General features: G+C 45.6%; 1 protein-coding gene across 2 annotated transcripts in view; it reads right to left on the reverse strand.

Moving 5' to 3' along the window:
- Positions 1-13,489: 13,489 nt before the first annotated feature.
- PRKCH (protein kinase C eta) overlaps positions 13,490-24,963 on the reverse strand; it is a 219,929-nt gene continuing 208,455 nt past the window's right edge. For both annotated transcript variants that reach the window (XM_024748244.1, XM_024748252.1), the window contains exons 13-14: positions 16,211-16,354; positions 13,490-14,794 (exon numbers count right to left, since the gene is read on the reverse strand). In XM_024748244.1, the coding sequence (XP_024604012.1) occupies positions 14,648-14,794; positions 16,211-16,354 (291 nt within the window). In that variant the 3' untranslated portion in view covers positions 13,490-14,647. The remainder of the gene's footprint in view (positions 14,795-16,210; positions 16,355-24,963) is intronic.

Here is a 24,963-nt window from a genome sequence, read left to right on the forward strand (position 1 = left end):
CTCTCCGTGTTGGTTTCTGTGCATTAGATAAGAGCTAGCTCTCAGTCTGGAAGTGGCCTTGTGTAGGAGATGAAACTTACTGTTCAACCCTGCCCTAGCTCTTGGTTTTCTCTCAAACATTTGTGATTGTTCAAGCAGCCATCTTTAATCTTGGTGACTCTCAGTCGGTGAGGGGTGTGCCAAGACCTGTCAGTGTCACAAATGGGGGATCTCAGTCAACCCCAGATGTAGGCTGATAGGAAACCAAACCCACAGGAAGCAGTATTTAAAATATGCAGATATGCCTCTTTCAGGGGGAACACTGGATATGGGCATTTCTGTCTGTTCCCTTTGTACTGAGCCCTGGGGGATAGCCAGTTAAGAACTGTATATTTTTGGCCACCATGCCATTGAACCTCTTAACACAAGCCCCACTGGCCACCAGACTCTCAGGGATGTATCATTTGGGTGACAGCAACAAAACCCAGGGTACCAGATGTATGCACAAGCTTCATTATCAGAGACACTGGTTACCTGGGGTGGGACAGAGGGAGACTGCAAAGATGGCACCCTGGTCACTGGAGAGGATAGCAGCCCCTAGAGATGTGTTAAGTTAGAAGCCCGACCTTCAGGCTGCAGCTTTTAAGATATGTAGATAGGCCTCTTTCATGGGAAGACTGGGCATTTCAGTCTGTTGCCTCTGTGCTGTGCCTTGGGTGGATAGCCAGTTAAGAACTGTTTTTCCATCTGTTACAGTGCTGTTGAACCCACAAATATAAGCTCTGCTGGCCACCGGAGTCAGGTTATCAAGGGTTTCATCCCCTTGGTGGCAGCTGGTAATGCTAGGGTGCCAGATGTAGGCACAAGCTCCTTTCTGTGAGATACCTGTGACCTGGAGTGAGACACAAGCAGAGTGTGAAAATGGCATCTGCCAGCCACCCCAGTCTCTGGAGATGACTGTATTTGACCTCTAGATGCCTTAGAAGGCTACCCCTCAGGCCATAGCTTTTAAGGTAAGCAAATAGGCCTCTTTCCCAGAAAACCTGAGCATTTAGTTCTGCTGCCTGGGGTCATAGTCATGATGAATCCATGGGAATAAGTTAAGAACTGTTCTTAGTTTGTTATAGCCTTGTGGGTCTCATGGACGCAAGCCCAATTACCTTTCAGAGCTAGATATTTTGGGGGCTCATCTCTCAGGTGGAAGTCTTAAAATTTGTTACACCAGATATGAAGACTAAACCCTTCACTCCTCAGAGAGAAGTTGAGCGTTGTGAGTTCCCTCCTGGTTGTGTGTTACTGAGCTGGGGGTGGGGTTTATGGTGAGATTGTCTCAGCCTCTCCTATCTGTTTTGATGTGGGTTTTTTTTCTCATTTGCCTAATGTGTACAAGTTACTCAGCTAGTGTCTGGATTTCTTTCAGAGGAAGTTGTTCCATATGTAGCTATAGATTTGGTGTGTCTGTAGGAGGAGGGGAGTTCAGGAGCCTCTTATGATGCCATTTTGAACCAAAACTGCAAAAACTTTCTTAACCTTCTCCCTCCCCACACCTTATTTTCTCAAATCTTAATCCAAGACTTCATTTCTGTTTTTCAAACAGTTGAGTGTCTTGACTCTAAGAAAAACCATTTCTTAATGCCTCTGGTTTTCCCCACAGAACTCTTTGCCCCTGAAAGGTCCAGTAGCTGGGAATGCAGACTGGGACCAATACTGCTGGTTACCTGATACACAGCCTCCTTTATCCCTTTCACACTCCTAGAACCCCGATTGTGTCCTCCATCCTTGCCCTCCAGGAGGAAATGAATCCCTCTCCAGGCCCAGTGGGCTAAGTCATAATTTGTCCAAGACTTAGCCTCTAAGCCACTGGTTTTATATTCTAAATGCACATTGAAACCATGTGGGGAGCTTTAAAAATCCCACCAATCCCACCTGGGACTCCTGGGCACACTCAGGAGCTGTAGTTCAGCTTCTATTACCCTTGTCAAGTATTGGTTTTAGGTATAATCATGTGTGATGGTAAACTGGCTGATGGGATATGAGGATGTAAGGCTGGGACACTTCTGGGACTGTTTTACACTTTAAAAAAAAGAAGTCATGATTCAGAGGTGTTCTTTTTCTGTCTCTGGAGGTTGTTGTCTGTATGTGCCCCGAGGTGAAGGAGCGTCGTTTAGTTTAGTAAGGGATATGTGGACATTATCACATTTGATCCTCATACTACCCAATGAGGTACTTAATAGCTTGATTTTCATTATATACCCATTTTAGACAAGGAAAGTAAGGTTCACAGAAATTTTAGTACTTTCTCCCTAATGACAACAAGTAGAGCAGAGCCACAATGAACCAGATCATCCTGCTTCTGAAGACCATGATTTTCTTGTTATTTCTTACCAGGGGGTGTGCTGGTAAGTGGTCAAAATAGTGCTGCAAAATAAAACAGAACGTTGATTTGTACCACTTACCAGTTTTCGTGGTGTAAATATTCCCACCAGGCCCAATTTTAAGCTGACATTGTGAGCTCACTCAACACTGACTTGGGAAGAGATGTGTTTGATTGGTTCCCGTGAGCCAGTACGAGCCAGCTCCAGCAGAGCGTGAGAAGATGGGACAAGTGCTCAAAGGCAGCCTTTCTTTTTTTTTTAAATTGGGGTACAGTTGTTTTACAATGTTGTGTTAGTTTCTACTGTACAGTGAAATGAAGTAGAGTTCCCTGTACTATACAACAGGTTCTCATTAGTTATCTGTTTTATACATATTAGTGTATATATGTTAATCCCAATCTCCCAATTCATCCCACCTCCCCTTTACCCCCTTGGTATCCATACGTTTGTTCTCTACATCTGGGTCTCTATTTCTGCCTTGCAAACTGGTTCATCTGTACCATTTTTCCTAGATTCTACAAATATGTGTTAATATATATTTGTTTTTCTCTTTCTGACATACTTCACTCTGCATGACAGTCTTTAGGTCCATCCACATCTATACAAATGACCCAATTTCGTTCCTCTTTATGGCTGAGTAATATTCCATTGTATATATGTACTATACCTTCTTTATCCATTAGTCTGTCGATGGACATTTAGGTTGCTTCCATGACCTGGCTCTTGTAAATAGTGCTGCAATGAACATTGGGGGGCATGTCTCATTTTGAATTATGGTTTTCTCAGGGTATATGCCCAGTAGTGGGATTGCTGGGTTATATGATAATTCTATTTTTATTTTTTTAAGGAACCTCCGTACTGTTCTCCATAATGGCTGTATCAATTTACATTCCCCTCAACAGTGCAAGAGGGTTCCCTATTCTCCACATCCTCTCCAGCATTTATTGTCTGTAGATTTTCTGATGATGCCCATCTTAACCGGTGTGAGGTAATACCTCATTGTAGTTTTGATTTGCATTTCTCTAATAATTAGTGATGTTGAACAGCTTTTCATGTGCCTCTTGGCCATCTGTATGTCTTCTTTGGAGAAATGTCTATTTAGGTCTTCTGTCCATTTTTTTTTTTTTTTTCAGAAGATGTTGGGGGTAGGAGTTTATTAATTAATTTATTTTTGTTGTGTTGGGTCTTCATTTCTGTGCGAGGGCTTTCTCTAGTTGTGGCAAGCGGGGGCCACTCTTCATCACAGTGCACAGGCCTCTCACTATCGCAGCCTCTCTTTTTGCAGAGCACAGGCTCCAGACGCGCAGGCTCAGTAGTTGTGGCTCATGGGTCTAGTTGTTCCGCGGCATGTGGGATCCTCCCAGTCCAGGGCTCGAACACATGTCCCCTGCATTAGCAGGCAGATTCTCAACCACTGTGCCACCAGGGAAGCCCCCTTCCATCCATTTTTGATTGGGCTGTTCATTATTTTGATATTGAGCTGCATGAGCTGCTTGTAAATTTTGTGGATTAATCCTTTGTCCATTGATTCGTTTGCAAATATTTTCTCCCATTCTGAGGGTTGTCTTTTCATCTCGTTTATGGTTTCCTTTGCTGTGCAAAAGCTTTTAAGTTTAATTAGGTCCCATATGTTTATTTTTGTTTTTATTTACATTACTCTAGTAGGTGGGTCAAAAGAGATCTTGCTGTGATTTATGTCCGAGAGTGTTCTTCCTATGTTTTCCTCTAAGAGTTTTATAGTGTCCAGTCTTACATTTAGGTCTTTAATCCATTTTGAGTTTATGTTTGTGTATGGTGTGCAAGTGTTCTAATTTCATTCTTTTACATGTAGCTGTCCAGTTTTCCCAGCACCATTTATTGAAGAGACTGTCTTTTCTCCATTGTATATCCGTGCCTCCTTTGTCATAGATTAGTTGACCATAGGTGCGTGGGTTTAGCTCTGGGCTTTCTATCTTGTTCCATTGATCTATATTTCTGTTTTTGTGCCAGTACCATATTGTCTTGATTACTGTAGCTTTGTAGTATAGTCTGAAGTCAGGGAGTCTGATTCGTCCAGCTCCATTTTTTTTTCTCAAAATTGCTTTGGCTATTTGGAGTTCTTTGTGTCTCCATACAAATTTTAAGGTTTTTTGTTCTAGTTCTGTAAAAAATGCCATTAGTAATTTGATAGGGATGGCATTGAAAATTTGTCAAGAGCTTTTTCTGCATCCATTGAGATGATCATATGGTTTTAATTCTTCAATTTGTTAATACAGTGTATCACATTGATTGATTTGTGTATATTGAAGAATCCTTGCATCCCTGGGGTAATTCCCACTTGATCATGGTGTATGATCCTTTTAATGTGTTGTTGGATTCTGTTTGCTAGTATTTTGTTGAGGATTTTTGCATCTATATTCATCAGTGATACTGGTCTGTAATTTTGTTTTTTTTGTAGTATGGTTGTCTCGTTTTGGTATCAGGGTGATGGTGGCTTCATAGAATGAGTTTGGGAGTGTTCCTTCTTCTGAAATTTTTGGGAAGAGTTTGAGGAAGATCAGTTTTAGCTCTTCTTTAAATGTTTGATATAATTCACCTGTGAAGCCATCTGGTCCTGGACTTTTGTTTGTTGGAAGATTTTTAATCACAGTTTCAATTTCATTACTTGTGATTGGTCTGTTCATATTTCCTGTTTCTTCCTGGTTCAGTCTTGGAAGGTATACCATTCTAAGAATTTGTCCATTTCTTTGAGGTTGTCCATTTTATTAGCATATAGTTGCTTGTAGCATTCTCTTATGATTCTTTGTATTTCTGTGGTATCCATTGTAACTTCTTTTTCATTTCTAATTTTATTGGTTTGAGTCCTTTCGTTCCTTTTCTTGATGAGTCTGGCTAAAGGTTTATCAGTTTTGTTTACCTTCTCAAAAAACCAGCTTTTAGTTTTATTCATCTTTGCTCTTTTTTTTTTGTTTCTATTTCATTTATTTCTGCTCTGATCTTTATGATTTCTTTCCTTCTACTAACTTTGGGTTTTCTTTGTTCTTCTTTCTCTCGTTCCTTTAGGTGTAAGGTTAGATTGTTTATTTGAGATTTTTCTTGTTTCTTGAGGTATGATTGTATTGCTATAAACTTCCCTCTTAGAACTGTTTTTGCTGCATCCCATAGGTTTTGGGTCATTGTGTTTTCATTGTCATTTGTCGTGGTATTTTTTGATTTCCTCTTTGATTTCTTTAGTGATCTCTTGGTTGTTTAGCCTCCATGTGTTTGTGTTTTTTACAGTTTTATTTTGCTCTAATAGATATCTAGTCTTATAGCGTTGTGGTCGGAAAAGATGCTTGATACTATTTCAATTTTCTTAAATTTACTGAGGCTTGATTTGTGACCCAAGATGTGATCTGTCCTGGAGAATGTTCTGTGTGCACTTGTCAAACCCAGCCTTTGATGGTAAGATCCATATTTCTCCCTAGCTCTCTCTCTCTCTCTCAACACATATCTCTCCAGAGCAGATATCTGTGCTGGAGTTCTGCCTGGTTAGGGAGGATGTTTAGCTCTTCTTCCTAGAAAGCAGATAAGCGTGATGAGGGACAAATCAATAGGGGTGAATTCAGAGGTTTTCTAATGCCCCTAGGATGCTAATGATGCAGACAGTAGTCCGAGAGGACTATTTATCATTCTGCATGATAGTGAGTCAAGAGAGCCTTTATCATTTGCTTTACCTCTTTGTCATCTGAGCTGCTGTGCAGTTTGTACACACTTCCTGAGCCCGTCAGCAATGCTGAGCACAGGTGCAGGACCGTGTGGTATAGTGAAAGCAGCAGGGGCCAGGGCATGTGGCCAGTGGAGACATTATGGTGAGCCAGCCCCAGGCCTCCCCCGGTGGGCCCAGAGAAGCAGCACAGTTACAGTGTGCTCGCTAAGCCCATTCAGTGTGTGTCATGATGGTCTCCCAGGGTTGAAAGGAGCCTCTCTGAGATGGTCCATTCTGACCTCCTGTCCACCATCTCACCAAAGATTGTAGAGTCCTTGAAGATGTCCAGTGATGGTGAACTCTTTCTTTCCCAAGGAAGCTGATTACACATTTGAGTACCTTTGTGAAAAAAAGTTCACTTTTATGCTAAAACAAATTCTTTAACCCTTGTTGCAGCCTGACATGATCCTAGTTTTAACCCTGGGGCCTCTAAATTACCAGACTCTCTCCATATAGCAAGCATTAGGATGGACTAGGTTATGCCCCAGTGACAACCACCCACCACAATCTTAGCAGTAATGAAAATATGAGTAATTATTGCTGATCTTGTAAAATGTCCATCAAGGGTTGGTCGAGGGCTTGGCTGGAGGGGAAAGAGAGTCCGTCCCAGCACTGAATGTTCAAGGTTACACACATTATACATCATTCTGCTCTTAACTTGTTGGCTAAAACTCTTCATGTGGTCTCAACTTACTCAATGTCCAGGAGGCAGAGAGCTGGAAACACTTGAAGAGCAGCCTTTATGATCACCACAGTAGTTGTTGTATACTTGAAGGTAGTTACCATGTCATCCCTCATTTTCTTCTTGGGCTCACGCCCAGTTTACCCGCTCATTGCTGTGTTACACACTTTTTCTCCCTTCATCACCCAGTTCACTCTTCTCTGAATGTGATCGAGCTCTGTATCTCTGTATTGGTGTCTGCAACTGAGTGCAGTTTTCCGGGCATAGTCTAATCATGGCCAGCTCAGTGGGGCTCATCATCCCCCTCATCTGACAGTGGGAACTCTGGGGCCCCGGTTGCATTTTTATTTTTGGGGGTAGCCACAGCACCCTGTGGTTGTCTATTCACTGGACCATAAGCTCCAGTGGGGAGTGTGGGGACTGTGACTGTCTTGCTTGTCATAGTGTCCCATAACTTAGCAAAAGGTCTGATAAATCCTAATAAACATTCGTTGGATGAATACATACATTGAATTTATTCTCTTTGCCTCTGCCTACTTTTTTGCCCCTGCTATCATCTCCATCTTGCCCTGATATAATCAGCTTTTTCAGACCCAAGTACAAGTTTCATTTATTTCTTAAATTTGTTCCAGGTAGAGCTGAGAAAGTGTGTTATCTTTGTAGTCAAAAAGTGGGTGTTTGACCCCCAGCTCTGATGGTGTCATTCAAGAGCACATATTTCTGAAGCACCTATAATTGCTCAGGTGCCACAGGACCACAAACCTGCCTTACCATTGAGTGGGTTCATTTGGGTAAACACTATCACATCCCTAGATTAGAGTGCAGGAATCTTTGGGTGTGTTTTTATTTTTGTTTTTTTCGCTTTAGTGTTTTCCAGCCACAAAAGCATGCCAGGCATATAGTCCGTGCTAAATAAATATTAGCTTCATGAGTGAATGGATCTCTAAGCTTCACTTTGCTTTTATGTATCAGAATCTCCTGGGAGGGCATGTGTAGTTTGAAAACAAAGTAGCACTTTGTCTCATTATCAGATTGTTGTGGTTGGTCATGATGTTTGAAATCTAAAGTAAGACTCACGGAAGACGTGAAATTTGTCTGTTACTCTCCGGGAAGCAAGGGTTACCCAAGGTTGCAGAACACTGTTTCAGATTGATACTAATCTATTAATCACCATACTTTGGGTACCATTGTTCACTGAATCCTGCTGGGCCACATGGAAGTAAGACTTTGTCATGTATGTTGTTGAAGCTCAGCTATGTGAAACTGATCTTACAAACCTGATCCACCAGTCTAGTAAACATCAAAGAAGAAAATAAGATTAGACTTTCAAGAGTTGTTTTTTATGAGCCCTGGTAAGGATGAATAACCCTTCTGGTGCTCATGCATTACTGCTTAAATAATTCTGCAATTTTGCCTGTACTTACCTAAATAATTGATATCATCTCTTCATACACCTTGGCCTACGATTCATTTTCTCAATAACTATTGTATCCTTGAAAATCATTTTCTTTGAGAAAATAGAGAGGGAGCTGAGTTGAGGAATATTGCTTTCTCTTTCATTCTTAAGTGCTTGATTATCAGTTGCTAAAAGGGGGCTTATCCTTCTTGTGATCTTGGGCTGATCATGATTTTAGAGAGCCTTTTTCCTTTCCATGTATGGACAATCATGAGAAATATGAAGGCCAACCACGTATAACATATGGATATGTGATTTTGGGGACAAGCGATCTGTGTAAGACTAGGGGGATTCGGATGGAGAGAGCTAGCAGAGAGGGTGTGTGGGTGTGCCAGGGTGTGAAGTTTGCAGAGATGGACAGGGAGGAAATCTGAGTGATGGAGGTTTTGTGTGTGGTGAGAGTAGTATGGAGTTGATGTCTACTGGTGGAGGCTGATGAACCATATCCCTCTGTTCATCTCTACTCTTGAGAGCACAAACCTGTTAGAACTTCAGAGATCATCCTGGTAATTTCTGACACTGTCAGATCAACTGACTACTAGACTAAGCCTGGTTTCTAATTTGAAATGTTTCCAAAGAAGGTTCCTCTTTCAACCTTTACAACCACTTGAATGTTGGACTATACTCAGGGCCTGCACAACCTTCACTTTGTCTAGCCCCAATTCTCCCAGCTGTGGCCCGAGCCCTCAGAAGAATGAAACCTCTGTGAGGTAAGAACTGCCTTGGTGGCATGAGAAAGGCAGCTCTGGGTGGTCTTTGAGTGTTACATGAGGACGGGGTGCTATGGCCCAGGTTCTAGTGAGAACACATAGGACTACGCGCTCTCTGGTTTTACAAGAAACCTTCATAGGTATCTTAATCCAGGAAGAACAGGCTCTGTACACTACGGTTGGCTTCCAATCCGTAGGCATGCTAGGATCCTTAGGCATGCTAGGATGCAGTGGACATCTTGAGCACACGTGTTCTCTTTTCCGAACTGGTCCACAGGCGTGCTGAGGGTCCAGAGGGTACCCGGCAGGTATTGGTGTTGAGGTGTGGTTCTTGTGTTATTTGGTCAGAAGTCAGTTAAATGTACCTTCGGATTAAATCCAGCAGAACGAAAGAATTCCTGAAAGGCTTGAGAGAAGAGCCATTTTAGGGGAAAACCATGGGTACTTCTTAGTCTCTTTTTTTAGGGTGAGCAGCACAGTTTCAAGCTTAATGCTGACTCTGCATGTCAATCAGGGCAGCATGGACTCAAAACATCCTAGGAGAAGTTTTTAAAAGAGTCTCCTGAGAAATCTCAGCAGCCAACTAGTTAGCAAAGTACAAACCCCTCCAACATGGAGCTGGCAGGCATCCCCACAGGTGAGATGGGCAGGATGGAGGACATGGGGGTCCCACTCTGCCCATTTTCTGGGGGCCGTCACATGCAACCTTCCCTTGGTCCTCTGGAATAGCTCACAGTAATCATTGTTACCACTGACCGAGCATTTTCTATGTCCCACCCTGTAGTATGGGTTTCACGTAGAGTATCACATCTAAGCCCTGCAGTAATAGGATTGGCCAGGCAGGTGTCATTCTCACTCCCACTTCACAGATGAGCCCTGTGGTCACAGGTTCTTCTGAACTGATTTGCGGATTGGACCGAGCAGGCCAGAGTGCAGCGTGTGGGCCAGAAAATGGGAGGCTGGGGAACTGACCCCCTTTCTCCAAGCACACATGTTAAGAGGCAGAGTTAACACACAGACCTACGCTCTGCCCAGCCCACTCCTGTGACGGCTTACCTCCAAGAACCATGGGCGGCACAGGCAGGGCTGCACTCAGAGGCTGTCTATGCCAGGGCAGTAGCTGACACGGGGGGTGGGGTGCGGTGGGGGTGATGCTGGAGATGCAGAAACACAAGGGAAGGACGGCTGCCATTTCCGAGCTCTAAAAGAGCCTATAACGTAGGCAAATCAGGATTTTATGTCATCTTGGTGGTTGGAAAACTGGCTGTATGACCGGCTGGGCTGTAAAAATCAAATGAGAGAGGAAGAGAGAGAGTACAGAACTGACTTATTACACCAGGGAATAAAGAGTGTGGAAGGCGAGGGGGAGGAGAGAAAGCGCCGACAAGGGAGTGGAGGTGATGGGGAGGGGGGCAGCTGGGACAGGAAGAAGCCGATGGTGGCATTCAGCTTTGGTTCTAATTCAACACAGGAAGGAAGGGAGACGACAAATCCTCGTTTATAGCTGCACTTGGACCCGTTCTGTCCAACCCACACCTCAGTTCAGAGCAACTATGACCACAGGGCTCATTTCCACTGCAGATGTCTCCAGCTGTATCTGAGTCTTATCCCCAGGTGACATAAAATGAGAAGTTGTAGGACGCTGAGCCAGGGGCAATCACAGTGGGCTGCCTAGTCATTTTAAGTCAACACAGCCAGATTAAGCAATGAGGATGACCAAATCCGGGAATCAAGAGGACCTAAAGCTTTATGACGTTGGCCTGTGGTGTGGTCAAGGCCAGATCTGTGGCTGGAATATGTTTATGGCAATGTGAACCTAATTAAGATCAACAAATGATAAACGGGGCGTTTTTATTTCACTCTTTTCTTTACTACCAAGTTACATCAGCTCTGTAGCTGGAAACATGCAGCTGCAAACATGCAGCTGCCCAGGTAGGACTTGGGCTATATGCCTCTTTCCTGATGATGCCATACTACCAGCAGGGTGGATCACAAGGGTGGGTGACCAAAACACAAAGAAGCTCCTCCGGGAGGGGAGAGGAAGGGAACGGAACCCCTCACCCTGCACCCTTACCCTCAAGGCTCAGAGGTTACCCCAGGGGTTCAGACAGGGTTTATAGCATCCAGTCTGGGTTTATGACCCAGACTACCAGACTGTTTCATCTTCCTTGGGGTGGCCCCAAGTCCTGATTACGTCATTCTGACCTGCCCCAGTTCCTTTAAGGGGGTGCGTGAGCAGCTCCAGGCCCTTGACATGCAAATCACACGGTTTCACTGCTGGTAAATGGTTCTGCAGACCGGCTGAGTAATACCATCCTGCCCAGCAGGCAGCTTATCTAGTGCTTTCTGCTAAATCCAGTTCACACCCTTTTTTTTTTTTTTTTTCGGTACGCGGGCCTCTCACTGTTGCGGCCTCTCCCGTCACGGAGCACAGGCTCCGGACGCGCAGGCTCAGCGGCCATGGCTCACGGGCCCAGCCGCTCCGCGGCATGTGGGATCTTCCCGGACCGGGGCACGAACCCGCGTGCCCTGCATCGGCAGGCGGACTCTCAACCACTGCGCCACCAGGGAAGCCCTACACCCTTTTTATTGTTCTCAATACCTTACAAAAGTGGGAAAAATAAAATTGGCCTTAATAGAGGAATTTCAACAAATTGGGCTAAACCTAGGGACTCAGGAGTTAAACCGCCTTGTCCCAAATCCTGACCCTACTGCTTCACTTGTGTGACTTTAAACAGGTTACTTAATCTCTCTTAATACCTCAGTTTCCCCAGTTGTACAATGAAGATGAGAGTACCCACCCCTTGGGGCACTGAATGAGTAAATACATTGAAAGTGTTTGCATCAGGGCTTCATACATAGTAAATGTGCAATGAATGTTAGCCGTTAGTAAGTGAAAACCCCTTCTGCAGTCAAAGGATAATCAACACGTCAGAGCAGATGCTTTACGGTTTATTCTTTCAAATACTCAAGGCTGCATGTCTAACTTAGTCAGGTTGGCGTGGGATAGTTTGGGAGAGTAGGGGCAAATGGGTGTCGGGAAGAGGCAGTAGGGGGATAAGGCCTGAGGATTTCTCAAGATTCCTCTTGCAAGAGGCGAGATGGGCTTGAGGGAGGGATGTGTCAGTGTGACCTCGTCTTGACCTCCATGGTACCTGCTGAGCTCAGGGAACGGGGCAGCACCTGCCCGCCTCAGGAAGTGTGGGCCTGTGGCCTTGTGATTCTCAGAAGGGATGCGAGGTTCAGGAGAACTGATGAAAGATGTGAAACAGAGCTCTAACCCTGGAGTCGGAGACTGAGCTTTAGGTCAATATCACGCACCTCCTCTCTCTCCTCACATATAAAAGAGCGATGGGGACGAAGCGCTGGAAATCCCGTCATTGCAGGCTTTGGCTGTTGGATAATCTGATAGGTCTGGAATGACCTTAGAAGAATGGACTGAACCTGAACTGGGGGACCCAGGTAGCAGGCTTGAGAATAGACTGTGACGAGGGGAGCTGCTGAGTCTACAAGATATTTGGGTCCTCTGCAGGCCTGTGATAATGGATTTTGTAAATGAACACAGGAGGCCTGCTTTATTCTTTGTGGTTCTTTACACTGTGGAGTAAACCATATCCAGTAGCTAATCAGCCCCACTGCTCTTCAGAGCTGCAAAGTCGCTACAAAGGCCAAAAAAAGTCCTCAAGTCAGAATGAGCCTCCCTTTCCAGAAGTCTGTTGGATCAGAACATCAAAGATTTAGACTCTAGACCGGCTCCACTCTTTACCAAGTCTGAAACCTTTGGGTAATCAACTAAGTCAGCTCCTCAGAGCCTCTCCTGTTCTCGTGTGTAAAATGTACCATGGTATTCGCACCGGAAATAGTGGTAGAATGAGCTGCTTGCCTCACAGGGATACTGGGAAGATCTAGTAAAACTGCGTGGGTGAGAGTATCTATGCACTGCTAAGAGTGAAACATAAAGGGCGGCTCCTAGCTACTCTCTTCATTCGAAAGTCATTTTTCACGTTGGGATGCAACAAAGAATCCCCAACAGAGACCGTCACTTCTGCCCAGATACCCCTTGGCTGCTCTATAATTCCCAGTCCTGTTTGTAGTTAGAGGGAGGCCATGTTCTGGCCAATCTGGTGTGAGCAGAGGTGATGTGTGTCCCTTCTAGGAGACATAGTTAAGTAGTAAGCGCCGCCTCCATCTCTCCCTTCCCTTGCTATGGCAATCTTGGAAGCTGCATTTATCAGGTGGCACAGTTATGGGTTGGAAGAGGGCCGTTGAACTTGCTCTCACTGGATGAGAAATAAGCAATTACTATGTCTAGCTACTAGGAGTCTGAGGGTTACTCTGTGGCAGCAATACTTAGCAGTCATTACCCTGACTCAGAATGAAAGTTGTGGTTAGGAAGAGACAGGCCACGTTCATTTAAGTGCCTTACACAACGTGATGCCAACCTTTGCTCTCAGGACATTGCTTTGAGTCAAGAGTTCTATCCATTCCGCTCAAAGCTTATTTTAATTACATCTCTCCTCTCCTAGTGGGGCTGGGACAAATCCTTCTAGACGAGAAAAATCCCTTTTGTTACAAAATGCATTTATTTCAGCCAGATAAAATTCTCCAACTGCATACATGGGTACATAGTATAAGGTCCTTCTTTGATACATGTCCTGCTTACAAGAGCCATTTCTAATTATTAAAATGCATACCAAACAAACATCTTTGTCTCTTAAAATATAATTTAAATAAATTGCTAAGGTATAAGCCATAAGTCTGGTCATGGATGCGAGCGCGAGAGGAGTGCGATTCTTCAGTGATGAGTCCAGAGCAATATTGGCACATTGCCCCCACGATGAGATTCCACAAGTCAGCGAGCACCTGAGCTCACCTGCTGATTAACCTGCCGATTATGTGCATAGCTGCTGTTGGGGCATCGAGCTGCCTTCTGCGAAAAACGTTATGTGCAAAGTATGACGTAGGCAACGTGGAGAGGCCTTTCACAGAACGCAAATGCCACTCACGTAACTTAAGGATGAGAGCTTGGTGAAAGCAAGTCTGTTGTTTACACTGCTGGGTATTGTGGCCCCGTCTCACTGGGCACTCAATAAATATCTATTAAATGAAAGTAAGGATAAAAGAATAAGCTGTAGCCGTTGCCTTGGTGCCCATCTGTTGTCAGGATGGGGCTTTAAGTTATGAGCTTTATGGACACGCTTTTTTGTTCAGAGTAAATTGTTCTATTTGGAAGCCATCCCTTTCCTTCTCTTCAAGTTCTTCCTTAGCATTTACAGACTTCTTGCAGAAGTCTGCCAGTATTCGGGGCTCAGTGGCTTACAGAAGAGCCCGGCACTCCGTACAAAGTCTAGGTTTGTCCCTTGAAGTAAAACGCCTGGTTGGCTCAGAAGTTCTAGGATCTGATTTATTCTTCACACCTTTTGGCTCCTGTTAATCTCCCGAACCCCAAGTAGCTATGGAAACTCAGAGGCTGAGCAGTGCATTTCTTCATGAAATCTCATTTCAGTATCAACTGTTTCCAGGACCGTGGCTCCCTCAGGACTTGAAATACTGTAGTTGATCTCTTGACGTTCCGTCCTTCACAGAGTTCTCCACCTGCTCCCTGAAGGTAAGGTTCTTGTTCTAAGGCTGATGCTGAGGAGTTCCCCACAAAGGAAATTCCTGGAAAATCTCTATCCCCCTTTGATTCTCATAGCATCTCTCCCAGTCCCCATAAGGCTATGGATGCAGTTCTGGAGAGACAAAGGAAAAGTTTCTGAACTCATCCTGGTTAATCATAGGAAGATGTCCCTCATCAATTGGAGTTAAAACTGGTTCTTCCTTTATGAAGTCGGGGTCAAAATTACTGACGTCTTCTCGGGATTTCTGTCAAAAAGGAAACAAGGAAAATTTCAGATTCTATGCACTTGAGGTTTAGTCATCTTCCACGGGACTTAGCCCATTTCAATGAGTTCGGAGGACTGCCCTGCAACTCTCTCGGTAGTGTAATTCACAGTTATGACAATTGGTTAAACAGTGCTTTATACTACTTCTACTGCATTGTGTATTACTAGGGTATTTGGTAACCGCCAATTCACTAACCCCACAAAAATCTTGCTGAGCAGGCCAGCCTTAGGTTGGGAAACTAAAAAATTAATTTGCTCACCTGACCCAGCCAGCTGGTTCACCTCCCCCATCTCACTGAGGTACCACTTCTCAGCAGGCCTAATGGAGAGGCACATGAACCAACAGAGGTAGAGCAAAGTCACGCTTGCCCCACCTCCTGTCTTACAAAGGTCTAGATGCTTGAAGAGATTTTCTTGAAAGACTTCTTGGAAATGCTGAGTTTAGGGAACAAATGCCTCTCACTTTACTCAATAGTCAGATTCATTCTGCCCTGCTGGCAAAGCTTTCCCTCCTCCCAGAGGGGCTGGCAGGGGGATAGGATGTCCATTAAAGGAAGTGGCTTTGTCTCTGTGTCTCAAGCTAGCAGGCTGTTACAGATGAAGCTAATGACGCTTGGAAATGTGTATTTTACATCTTCATAAACTAATGCTGGAGAGATCATTTTTACCATTGTGAGCCCTCCTACCTCTCTTCCTTGAGTCAATGATATTTTTCTCTCTCCCTTTGAGCACCCCTCGTCCCCCTAACTCTTGAAGTACTGCCAGCCCAGCTTCTCTGCCTTCCCGTTGTGGTTCTCTTGACCCACCCATGAGACAGCGCTTAGCTCTCAGACGGAGAGCTGGACCACCCTCAGGAACGCCACCCCACTCAGCTGCCTCACTTCCTAGTGAGGTGCTCCCAGTATTTCCTAGTCTAAGAGGACTCGGCCTGTTCTGCCCTGAGCCCTGTGCTGCAGTAGCTGTTACAGACCTGAGCTCTCCAAGCCAGGGAGCCAGGCTTAGGGCTTTGAGGAGCATTCCATGGCCTCTCTACTTTCTTGGGGGCTTGGGAAAGGCACCCTGACTAAGGAGCGTAAGGAAAGCAGCTAGGAACAATGTTGGGGAAACCTGGAAAGTTTCAAGGCCTCTTAGACCCCAGGAAATTTTAAATTAAGAGAGGATGGGGCCAGGGCAAGCAAGAGGTAAAAACTTTTTGAGAAGTAACCCTGGCACACACACACACAGACGTTGCCTCAGGGGCAAGGAGCCCAGCCTCCTCCTGGGTGAAGTGCCTTGCAAAGCGGCAGGCTGAGCTTCCAGTCTGATCATTCCCCAGTGGACCATCGGGCTGCTCAGTGAAACACTGAGACATTTTAAGAAAGAAGAAGGTCTACTAAGGTGGCCTTGGACAACTTACAATTCTGGGTCTGAAAGGTGGTTCTACTTGGCGATGGTTCAGCTGGGTCCAGTCGATTTCCTTAAAGAAAGGATGTCGCAAGATGGCATGCTCGCCACCCTGACTCGGGCTGCCCAAGCGCATAGTGGGGTTCTTGGTCATGAACTGAGAGGGAGAGAAAGAGAGTCAATCATTCAATCCTAGACAATAAGTATGTCACAAGACGGCAGGCATTCGCTCTGGCAGAAGAGTTGATGTGAGGCTTTCTGGCTGATCTGGCTTAACCAGCTGAATTTTCCCAGCGGCACAGCCACCATGAATCATCCCGTAAAGGCGCAATTTTCCTTTACACATGAGGCGCAAATTGCTCATGTGTATTTATGGCCTTCCCCACTTCCATTTCAGACGTGGCAACTAAAATGAAACCGAGGGGCCCGGTTTTCTTTCCTGTAAATACCATGTATATTTTTTTTCCTCTTTAAAGAAAAGAAACGCTTTATAAAATAGTGTGCTTTTCTCTCGCACTGCAGTTGTGGACAGCCGTCATCTTATGAATGGGGCTACTTTTCAGAACAGCTGTGCCATTCTTCTGAGAGACCCAACCAGCCGGCCAGGATTCCCACTCTCTGACAAGACCACAGAGAGAAGAATGAGAGTCATTTTTCTGAAGAGCTGTGTGAAGAAGCCGCAAGGGTGAAAAACTTAAAAGTTCTGTGTTCGGGCTCCAGGAAAAACAAAGTTGGCCGCTTTTATTATGCAACAAAGATATCACAGTTTTGAGTGAAAAGTTTTTTCCTTTGAGATGCTCCCTTCTCTCCTGCCCCTCCGTTTTGAAATGTTTCATGAGTGAGACTCTTGCCACATAGTCCAAAATTTAAAAGCACTGCCATACATTCAAGGAATGTGTGTATATAAATCCTCTGTATTTATATCAATTGGGCACTTCCTCGCAGCTGAGCTCCTATCAAGATGTTTTGGGCTAACCCTCCTTTCACAGAGTGGTCAATAAAGGCATTCTGATCGTATCCTGACCAAAGACCAGTATAGGATAATTCACTTTTCATGGCCAGAGTGTCATTTTCAATTTTAAAGACACATAAGCTAATTTCCCATTATCAAAAGAAAATTGCCTTGGATAAAAACTTTTTAAAAACTTAAATCAAGTTATCTTTAAATGAATTTATAACAGTCCCCAAGCACCCCTTTCCAAGTCTGATTTATGAACACAAAAGTAATGGTGTGTTCATAGAAATGGCTTTGGAGTGGAATTTACACAGTATTTTGGGAAAAATCTTGAAGGTGCACACAAGAAAGGGTAGGGTTGGGAGGTGAGCAGCCCCGCCATGTCACGTGTCCAAAGCTGCAAAACCTCGTGGATTGCTTCAGGTGAACGGGATCAGGTGGAGGGAGGAGGCTGCCGAAGTCCCTAAGCAAATCTGACAGGACAGACCTCATAAAATGCTAAAAAAAGCTTCCAAGGGGAGCTAGTAAAAACTGAAGACACGGATGGGGTTTAATGGTTTCTCCTCTTTCCTAGAGACAAGGAATGAAAGGCCTGGTGGTGCTGAATTTGGACGTGGAACTCGAAAGTAAAAGCAGCTTTCAGAGCTCCACAGCAGTTAGCACTCTGGGCACGCACAGTGATCAGCGTAGACTTAGGAAATATATCTCATAAACAACTCCGTTCTGAAAGAGCTAGGAGCTCATGCTGCGTGGGCTCTCCCCAGATAAGTCTGTGCAACTCAAAAAGAAAGGCAGGGGAAAATAAATACACAAAAGAAATGAGTAGATTCTCTCCTTAGGAAAGTCAATGGGATACAATCCCTGATGGAATAGCCATGTCTATTCTAAGAGCTAATTAACAAAAAACAAACAATGCTGCAAAAAACTCAAGCTACAAGGACAGCAGAACAGACCCAGATGGCTTGTGGGAAACTCCCAGGCCTGCCAACGGTGCGAGCAGAGGACACCTTGTGAATGTGTGAGTACAACTTGTTCTTCTGGGCAAGAGGAACAGTGTGGGGCTCTTGATGCCAGGGTGGCAGAAGCCCTGGTGTCTGAACAACTCTGCCCATTTTTCCCTGCCCCGGCACGCAAGCCAGCCTCCCAAGGGGCACCGTGGAAAAGCACTGCCCAAGGAACAGGAGACCAAATCGTGGCTGCTCTCCTCTATAAACTTCATCCCTGGGAATGGAGTCAGGCAGAATAACCCTTTCACTAGCTTATGCTTAGAATTCTGATAAATCCTTTCAAATAACCAAGCAGTTTTGTTTTTGTTTTTTTTTTTGCGGTACGTGGGCCTCTCACCATTGTGGCCTCTCCCGTTGCAGAGCACAGGCTCCGGACGCGCAGGCTCAGCGGCCATGGCTCATGGGCCCAGCCACTCCACGACATGTGGGATCTTCCCGGACCGGGGCACGAACCCGCGTCCCCTGCATCGGCAGGCGGACTCTCAATCACTGCGCCACCAGGGAAGCCCAGCAGTTTTAACTTTGGCTGTATCTAAAGGGCTCAAGATATTCATTCTCCACATAAAAAAAAAAAAATTCAATTTACAAAGGTTTGCAGGTGTCTATGCAGGGCAGTGCACTAGGCCTCATAGGGGGTGGGTACATGGATGACAAGGACAGTGTCTCCCCCCAAGAAGGAGCTGATCAAGAGAAGGGGCAGAGGCAAGCACAATTTATCTGTAACACAGCTGGACGAAAGGAAGAGAGACACAGCCAAGTGCAGCGGGAGCTTCGGAGAGAGACTGGGAAAATCGCATTGGGGGCTGGTGGTGAGAGGGCAGGCGATGGCCTCCCAGAAGAGGTGACAGTTGCTGACATGAGGCAGATACATAGAATTAACAGAGCCAGGAAGGAAGAGGGCAGTCACGCCCGAGAACGCAGTTGGCACGGCGGTAGGCAAGCACCGGCCACGTTGGTGAGGGAGCCTATAGGGTGGTAGGGCTGCCGTGAAAGGACGGCCGAGGAACCGTGGGGCAGCCAGTAGGACCCGACAAAAGCGTACGAAGAGGTGAATGACGAGAGCTGCCCTGTGACTCAGGGATGACTCTAGCCACGATGGGATGGATAAATCCCTCATGGAGGGGTAAGAGATTTGTGGGTAGGGGGCTGACTAGTTAGGAGGCTGAGACGACAGCCGAGAAGACACGACAAGTCTGGAAACTAGATTTTCTGGTTAGTGGAAAGGAAAAGAGGGGAGCAGGTCCTGGGGGGCTTGTGGAAGAAAAATGAGCACATTCCACACTGCCTGGAGCTGGGGGGAAGGGGCAGGAGGACAGCCAGGTCCCAGGGTCCTCTCCGGCTGCTGTGGGACGGAAAAGGATAACGAAAGAGAGACTGATTGTTGCTGGGAGTTATTAGTGTTAACCGAAGTATAGTAGTAGTAGCGGTAGTAACTTTTGACAAAGGGATGAAAACAAAAACATCTACCATTTCTCAAGGTCTTGCAGATCTGGGAGATTGGTGAGCTCAGCTTTGCATGTGAGATGCGCAAACATCCCCCGGGAGCTGACTAGCCCTGTAAGCCTGGGGTGCAGGCCAGGGTGAGAGGTCTGACACCTAGGGCCATCACCGTTTGGTGAGAAAGAGCTGACGCTGGGAGGGCAGAGGTGGAGGGAGAGAGAATAGAACTGAGAGCAGCTCCAGGCCACAGACATTTTATTTGGCCCACGTAGAGTGTTTCTAAAATAATTTTAACTACTTGTCAAACATTTAAAAAGTAGCAAATGTCACATCACACACATGAAAGCCAAGTTTTCCAAATTCCCTTGGAAGATGGAATATTCTGGAACATTGGACCTGCACTTCTTCTTGGTGAAAATGACCTGGAGTTGAGCAGTGGCTGCCTCATTAGCTGGGGCAGGTGACCCCCTGTTCCCACCACTCCCCTCGGCCTCATACCTGGCTGGCTCCCCGCATGCCTGAACCCTGGCTCTGAGCCCTAGCATAGGGTGGAAAGAAGGCCGGGGTGGCAGCAGGAGCTCATGAGAAAGCCAGAGCAGGATGAAGACCACGGAACAGAAACCAGCACAGGGACCATTCCGGGCAGGAGGAGGGGCGATGGGTGTTGCTGAGGGCGTGGAAGGCTGGGCGGGGAGGGTTATAGCTCCTCTGTGACTAACCCCTCCCCTCTCCAAAGATGCAGAGGTGGGAAGTTCAGGGAACACTGAACATCAGCCCCAGGCCTGGAATCTTTCACAGTACATGTCGGTGGAGGGGTATGGGGTTGGGGACAGGAGGGGTTCACTGCCCTAGGCCAGGCCCAGGACTCGCCTTAAACACGGTGTTCCTGCTGCTGTGATGGTGATGGCACGATCCCGTTGCAGAAAACTTCCTCTGTTTGCTTATGCCCCTACTGGGACCCGAATGCCAAACAAGTTAACAACCGTGGCGTTTACAGCCATCACTCAGCTGTGTCTAAGGTCATACTGAAAGCTTGCCTCACCTCAACTGACCTTCTCCCCGACTGTGGTCCCAATGGGGAAGTCAGCCAAAGAGGAAAATAAAGTGACTCCATGGAAGATTCTGGACACATTTACTAAAGGAAGCAGAATGGCTGCTAGGGTCAATGAAAGCACGTTATAAGCCGCAAAGAGGGAGGAGTCCAGGGTGGAAAATCTGATTCCACCCCGAATGTAAGTCTCCAGCTAACTGGAGAGCAGGGGCAAGAATGTGTGGACTCGTTTCACATTCCCCTTCCTCCTGTGGTGCTCGTGAAAGTGGAATTTCTCTAGAGGATCCAGAAGGAATCAGAAGCACACCTGCCCAGAGAATGAGAAACAACAGTTCCTTCAAGGCCGCAGAGAAGGCATGACCACAGGGGAAAGCAGTCATCCAGGCACCTTCCGGAAGAAACGTAAGCAATGCAGGCCAGGTCCATACAGGAATGTCCTGCCAAGCCTCCTGCCAGCCAGGGATGGATCATACAGGATATTAAGAGCTCCTCTGATATGGAGGGCCCAGAGGGGAACTGGTGAGGCCCTGCAGCTTCACTGCTGTGTCTGGATGCCAGTTCTCCCACTGATGAGCTGTGTGACTTCGGACAAATGTATTAACTTCCCTGGACCTCAGACTCCTCAACTATGAAATGGAGACTTTTCTGTATATCCTAATATGATAATGAGTAAATGAGATAATCAGTGTAAAATACCTGGCACAAGAGCAAGCCTTCAACCAAAGCTAGTGAGTTTCAGCAAGCATCTTGTTAAACCACTTGGAGGGCCATCCTGTCCGACCTAAAGACAGGGGCATGGACTGAAAAGCCTCTGAGAGATGAACATCTGAGGTGAGCCTTGGCCCCGAGGCTTATCTGGCACTGTCTCTCTCTCTCTCATACTCTGCAGCCAGGAAAAGGGAACAAGGTCTGTTTCTGCCTTCACAGCCCCAGACTCCAACAGGGGGGTGGTAGAGATGGTCTCAGTGAAAAACAATTTTTCTGACAGCAAAGATTTCTAAAGACAATTGAAAGTAAGAATCCAGATGATACGCAGGTTTTAATGTGCAGTTGTATCTGCTTTCACAACAGAAGGGAAGTGCTGAATGCAGGGTGAAGGGTACAGTGGAACACTTTCCTATAATTCTGAGGTCAGCTATAGCACTTGTCATGTCTCGTGGGCTCTGCTACACCTGAGGCGGCTTTGGTTTTGAGTTTTCAGATGTTCCAGAGGATAGAGTTCAAACTCACCCCATGTTAACAATGTGTCTAGAGATAACAGGGTCCAAATGTACTCTGAAACTCATTCAAACGTAGGCAATGACTACAAGTATGTTTCCTTCCAAAATCTGATTTCATAAGAAGAGGACTAGTTATATAAATAGGGCCATTAATCTAATGAGATTTTCTTCCAGGAGAGAGAGAACACTGTATTTTCTACTTAACAGATGGATTTGGCTGTTGGGCAAACAAAAGGACCTTTTCCTTTCATTCAACTTCGGACCAAAGGGCAGAGAGTTAGCAGACAGTGCTGGTAAGCATGCCATAGGACGTCCCCATCAGTATTCCAGGGAGATGCTCCTAGTCAGGAAGAAGGAATTTTATGACTCTACAGAGAGCCCTGAGGAGGGAGTGCAGAGAAGGAACACAGGACACAGAACAGTGTATGGTTCACGGCCATGAAGGCCACCCTGGGGTGGATAAAATGCATGCTTGTGTATGTTGCAGCCTCCTGTGTCTCTGTGTTTTGCCACTATCACAGGTAGGGTCTGACCTCGTTATGAAGACTATTCAGCAACCTTCTCCTCTCATACCCCTTCCTGCCAACTGCGGTGGTGGGCAAACAGCTGGCAGCCAGCTGCGCCAGCCACATTTCTCCAAAGAAGACATAAAAATGGCCAAGAGGCACATGAAAAGATGCTCAACACTCCTAATCATTAGAGAAATGCAAATCAAAACTACAATGAGGTATCACCTCACACCAGTCAGAATGGCCACCATCAGGAAATCTACAGACAATAAATGCTGGAGAGGGTGTGGAGAACAGGGAACCCTCTTGCACTGTTGGTGGGGATGTAAATTGATACAGCCACTATGGAGAACAGTATGGAGCTTCCTTAAGAAACTAAAAATAGAGCTACCATATGACCCAATTCCACTACTGGGCATCTACCCTGAGAAAACCATAATTTGAGAAGACACATGCACCCCAATGTTCGTTGCAGCACTGTTCACAATAGCCAGCTCATGGAAGCAGCCTAAATGCCCATCGACAGAGGAATGGACAAAGAAGATGGAATATTACTCAGCCATAACAAAGAACAAAATAACGCCATTAGCAGCAACGTGGATGGACCCAGAGATTGTCATACTGAGTGAAATCAGACAAAGACAAATATTGTATGATATTGCTTATACGTGGACTCTAAAAAAATGGTAGAGATGAACTTATTTACAAAACAGAAATCGACTCACAGATGTAAAAAACTAACTTCTGGTTACCAGGGGGGAAAGGGAGGGAGGGATAAATTGGGAGATTGGGATTGTCATATACACACTATTATATATAAAATAGGTAACCAATAAGGACCTACTGTATAGCACAGGGAACTCTGCTCAGTATTCTGTAATGACCTGTATGGGAAAAGAATCTAAAAAAGAGTGGATGTATGTATATGTATAACTGATGAACTTTGCTGTACACCTGAAACTAACACAACATTGTAAATCAACTATACTCCAATAAAAATTAAAAAGAAAATAGGGAAACTGAGGAACAGACCCACCTGGAACCTGCCCCAGGCCATACAGTTTGGGAGCGGTGGAGCTGAGATTTGAAGCCAGGCCTATCTAACAGTAAAAGCCTTTGCCCTCAGTCACTATGCTAAACCTCCTTTTGAGGTTTACCAATCTTCTCATTTGGATTGTGGATGAAAGAGCAGTGACAGGTCAGGAGCAATCCTGGGATGATGCCCAGGTAAGAATGCACAGCCCTGTGTGTGTTTACTTATGTTGTACTTCCTTTGCTGGCCCACAAGCTATTCTTCTTTCTCTGACTCTGTGGAGGGAGAAGGGATGGAGATGTACACCCAGAGCAGGTGCTAAGAGAAGGGAGAGAAAAGGAATAGTCTTGAACCCAAGGAATCCTTCATTCTGACCACCTGGTTTTATTTCCAACAACTGGGGTCTTTATGTTGGAGAAAAAGATGACACTGTTGATAGTTTCAAATAATGGAAGTGCTGTTGGCCAGAAGAGGCGGTTCTAAATGGGAGAAGTAAGTATGGGGAGTGGAAGTTAAAGGAGTGTATGTAAGGATGTCATAAGGAAAATTAAAGCAAAAATTTCTAATACTCAATGCCATTAAGTGAGAGAAGGCGCTTCCCTGGGAGGAGCGGGACTGTCTTATTGGAGACACTGAAAGAACCACCTGAATGACCCATCTGTCATCAGGTGGGAGGGGAGAGCAATGTCCTCCAGGGTCTGTGCCTACATCAAGAGTCTACAGTCTTATCCTTTCTTCTCTATTTGGAATTAGAAAATATTTTGAAGATAACTGTACCTCCCTCAGCGAAGATGCCATGTTTTCCTTGGGTCTGAAGTGGACTTGCTTTATAAAAATGATATAAAACATGTTTAAGCTGATCTCCAGGAGCTAGTTACTGAAGGCGTGGGCAGGTGAGTATGAAAGTATATTTGAACACACCAATGGATCAGTGTCTAACCTGAGCCACATCAGAATATTCTGTGAGATATCTCCAGAGACAGTCTACAGTGCACTTTATTCCCTCCTAATGAAAACAAGTACAAAAATGCCCTGTACTCTTTCTCTTTCTGCACTGGGGCAGGAATAGTGCTAAAATCTGTTGCAGGTTTGTTGGCTATATTTTCCATCCTGTCTCTGATTAGAATCCAGCAGCCTTTACATGGGCATATACTTATTCCTTATCAATGCTCTTAACACTCTGCCTTGCCTGTGTTTTATACTCATTATAGCTTCCCCTGAAACCCAAGCCATCTCAGTAGCTTCACTGAGGTCATGTGATAACACTGGTTAAAAAAAGGTTAAGATCAGAGACGAGTCTCAGAGACAGAAGCCCAAGGTCGGGCCCTTGTGCCAATGCCAGTGTTGTTGGCCAAGAAGGTTTTATTCCTGGCAAACCAGTCCCGAGCATCTGACTAATGGTGAGGGTTTCACTGCTCTCCAATAACTCCCAAGTGTCGAAGGAAAAGGAAGCTCACCTGATAGCTGTGATCCCCCAAAGTGCAGCTATTGAAAGGAAGCAAGTGCTAAAGAAGGATCCTCCAGAGGCGTACTACACAATGTCTTTACTTC

This window comes from Neophocaena asiaeorientalis, unplaced genomic scaffold (genome assembly GCF_003031525.2).
Source record: "Neophocaena asiaeorientalis asiaeorientalis breed wild unplaced genomic scaffold, Neophocaena_asiaeorientalis_V1.1 scaffold698, whole genome shotgun sequence".
NCBI classification, from domain to species: Eukaryota; Metazoa; Chordata; class Mammalia; order Artiodactyla; family Phocoenidae; genus Neophocaena; species Neophocaena asiaeorientalis.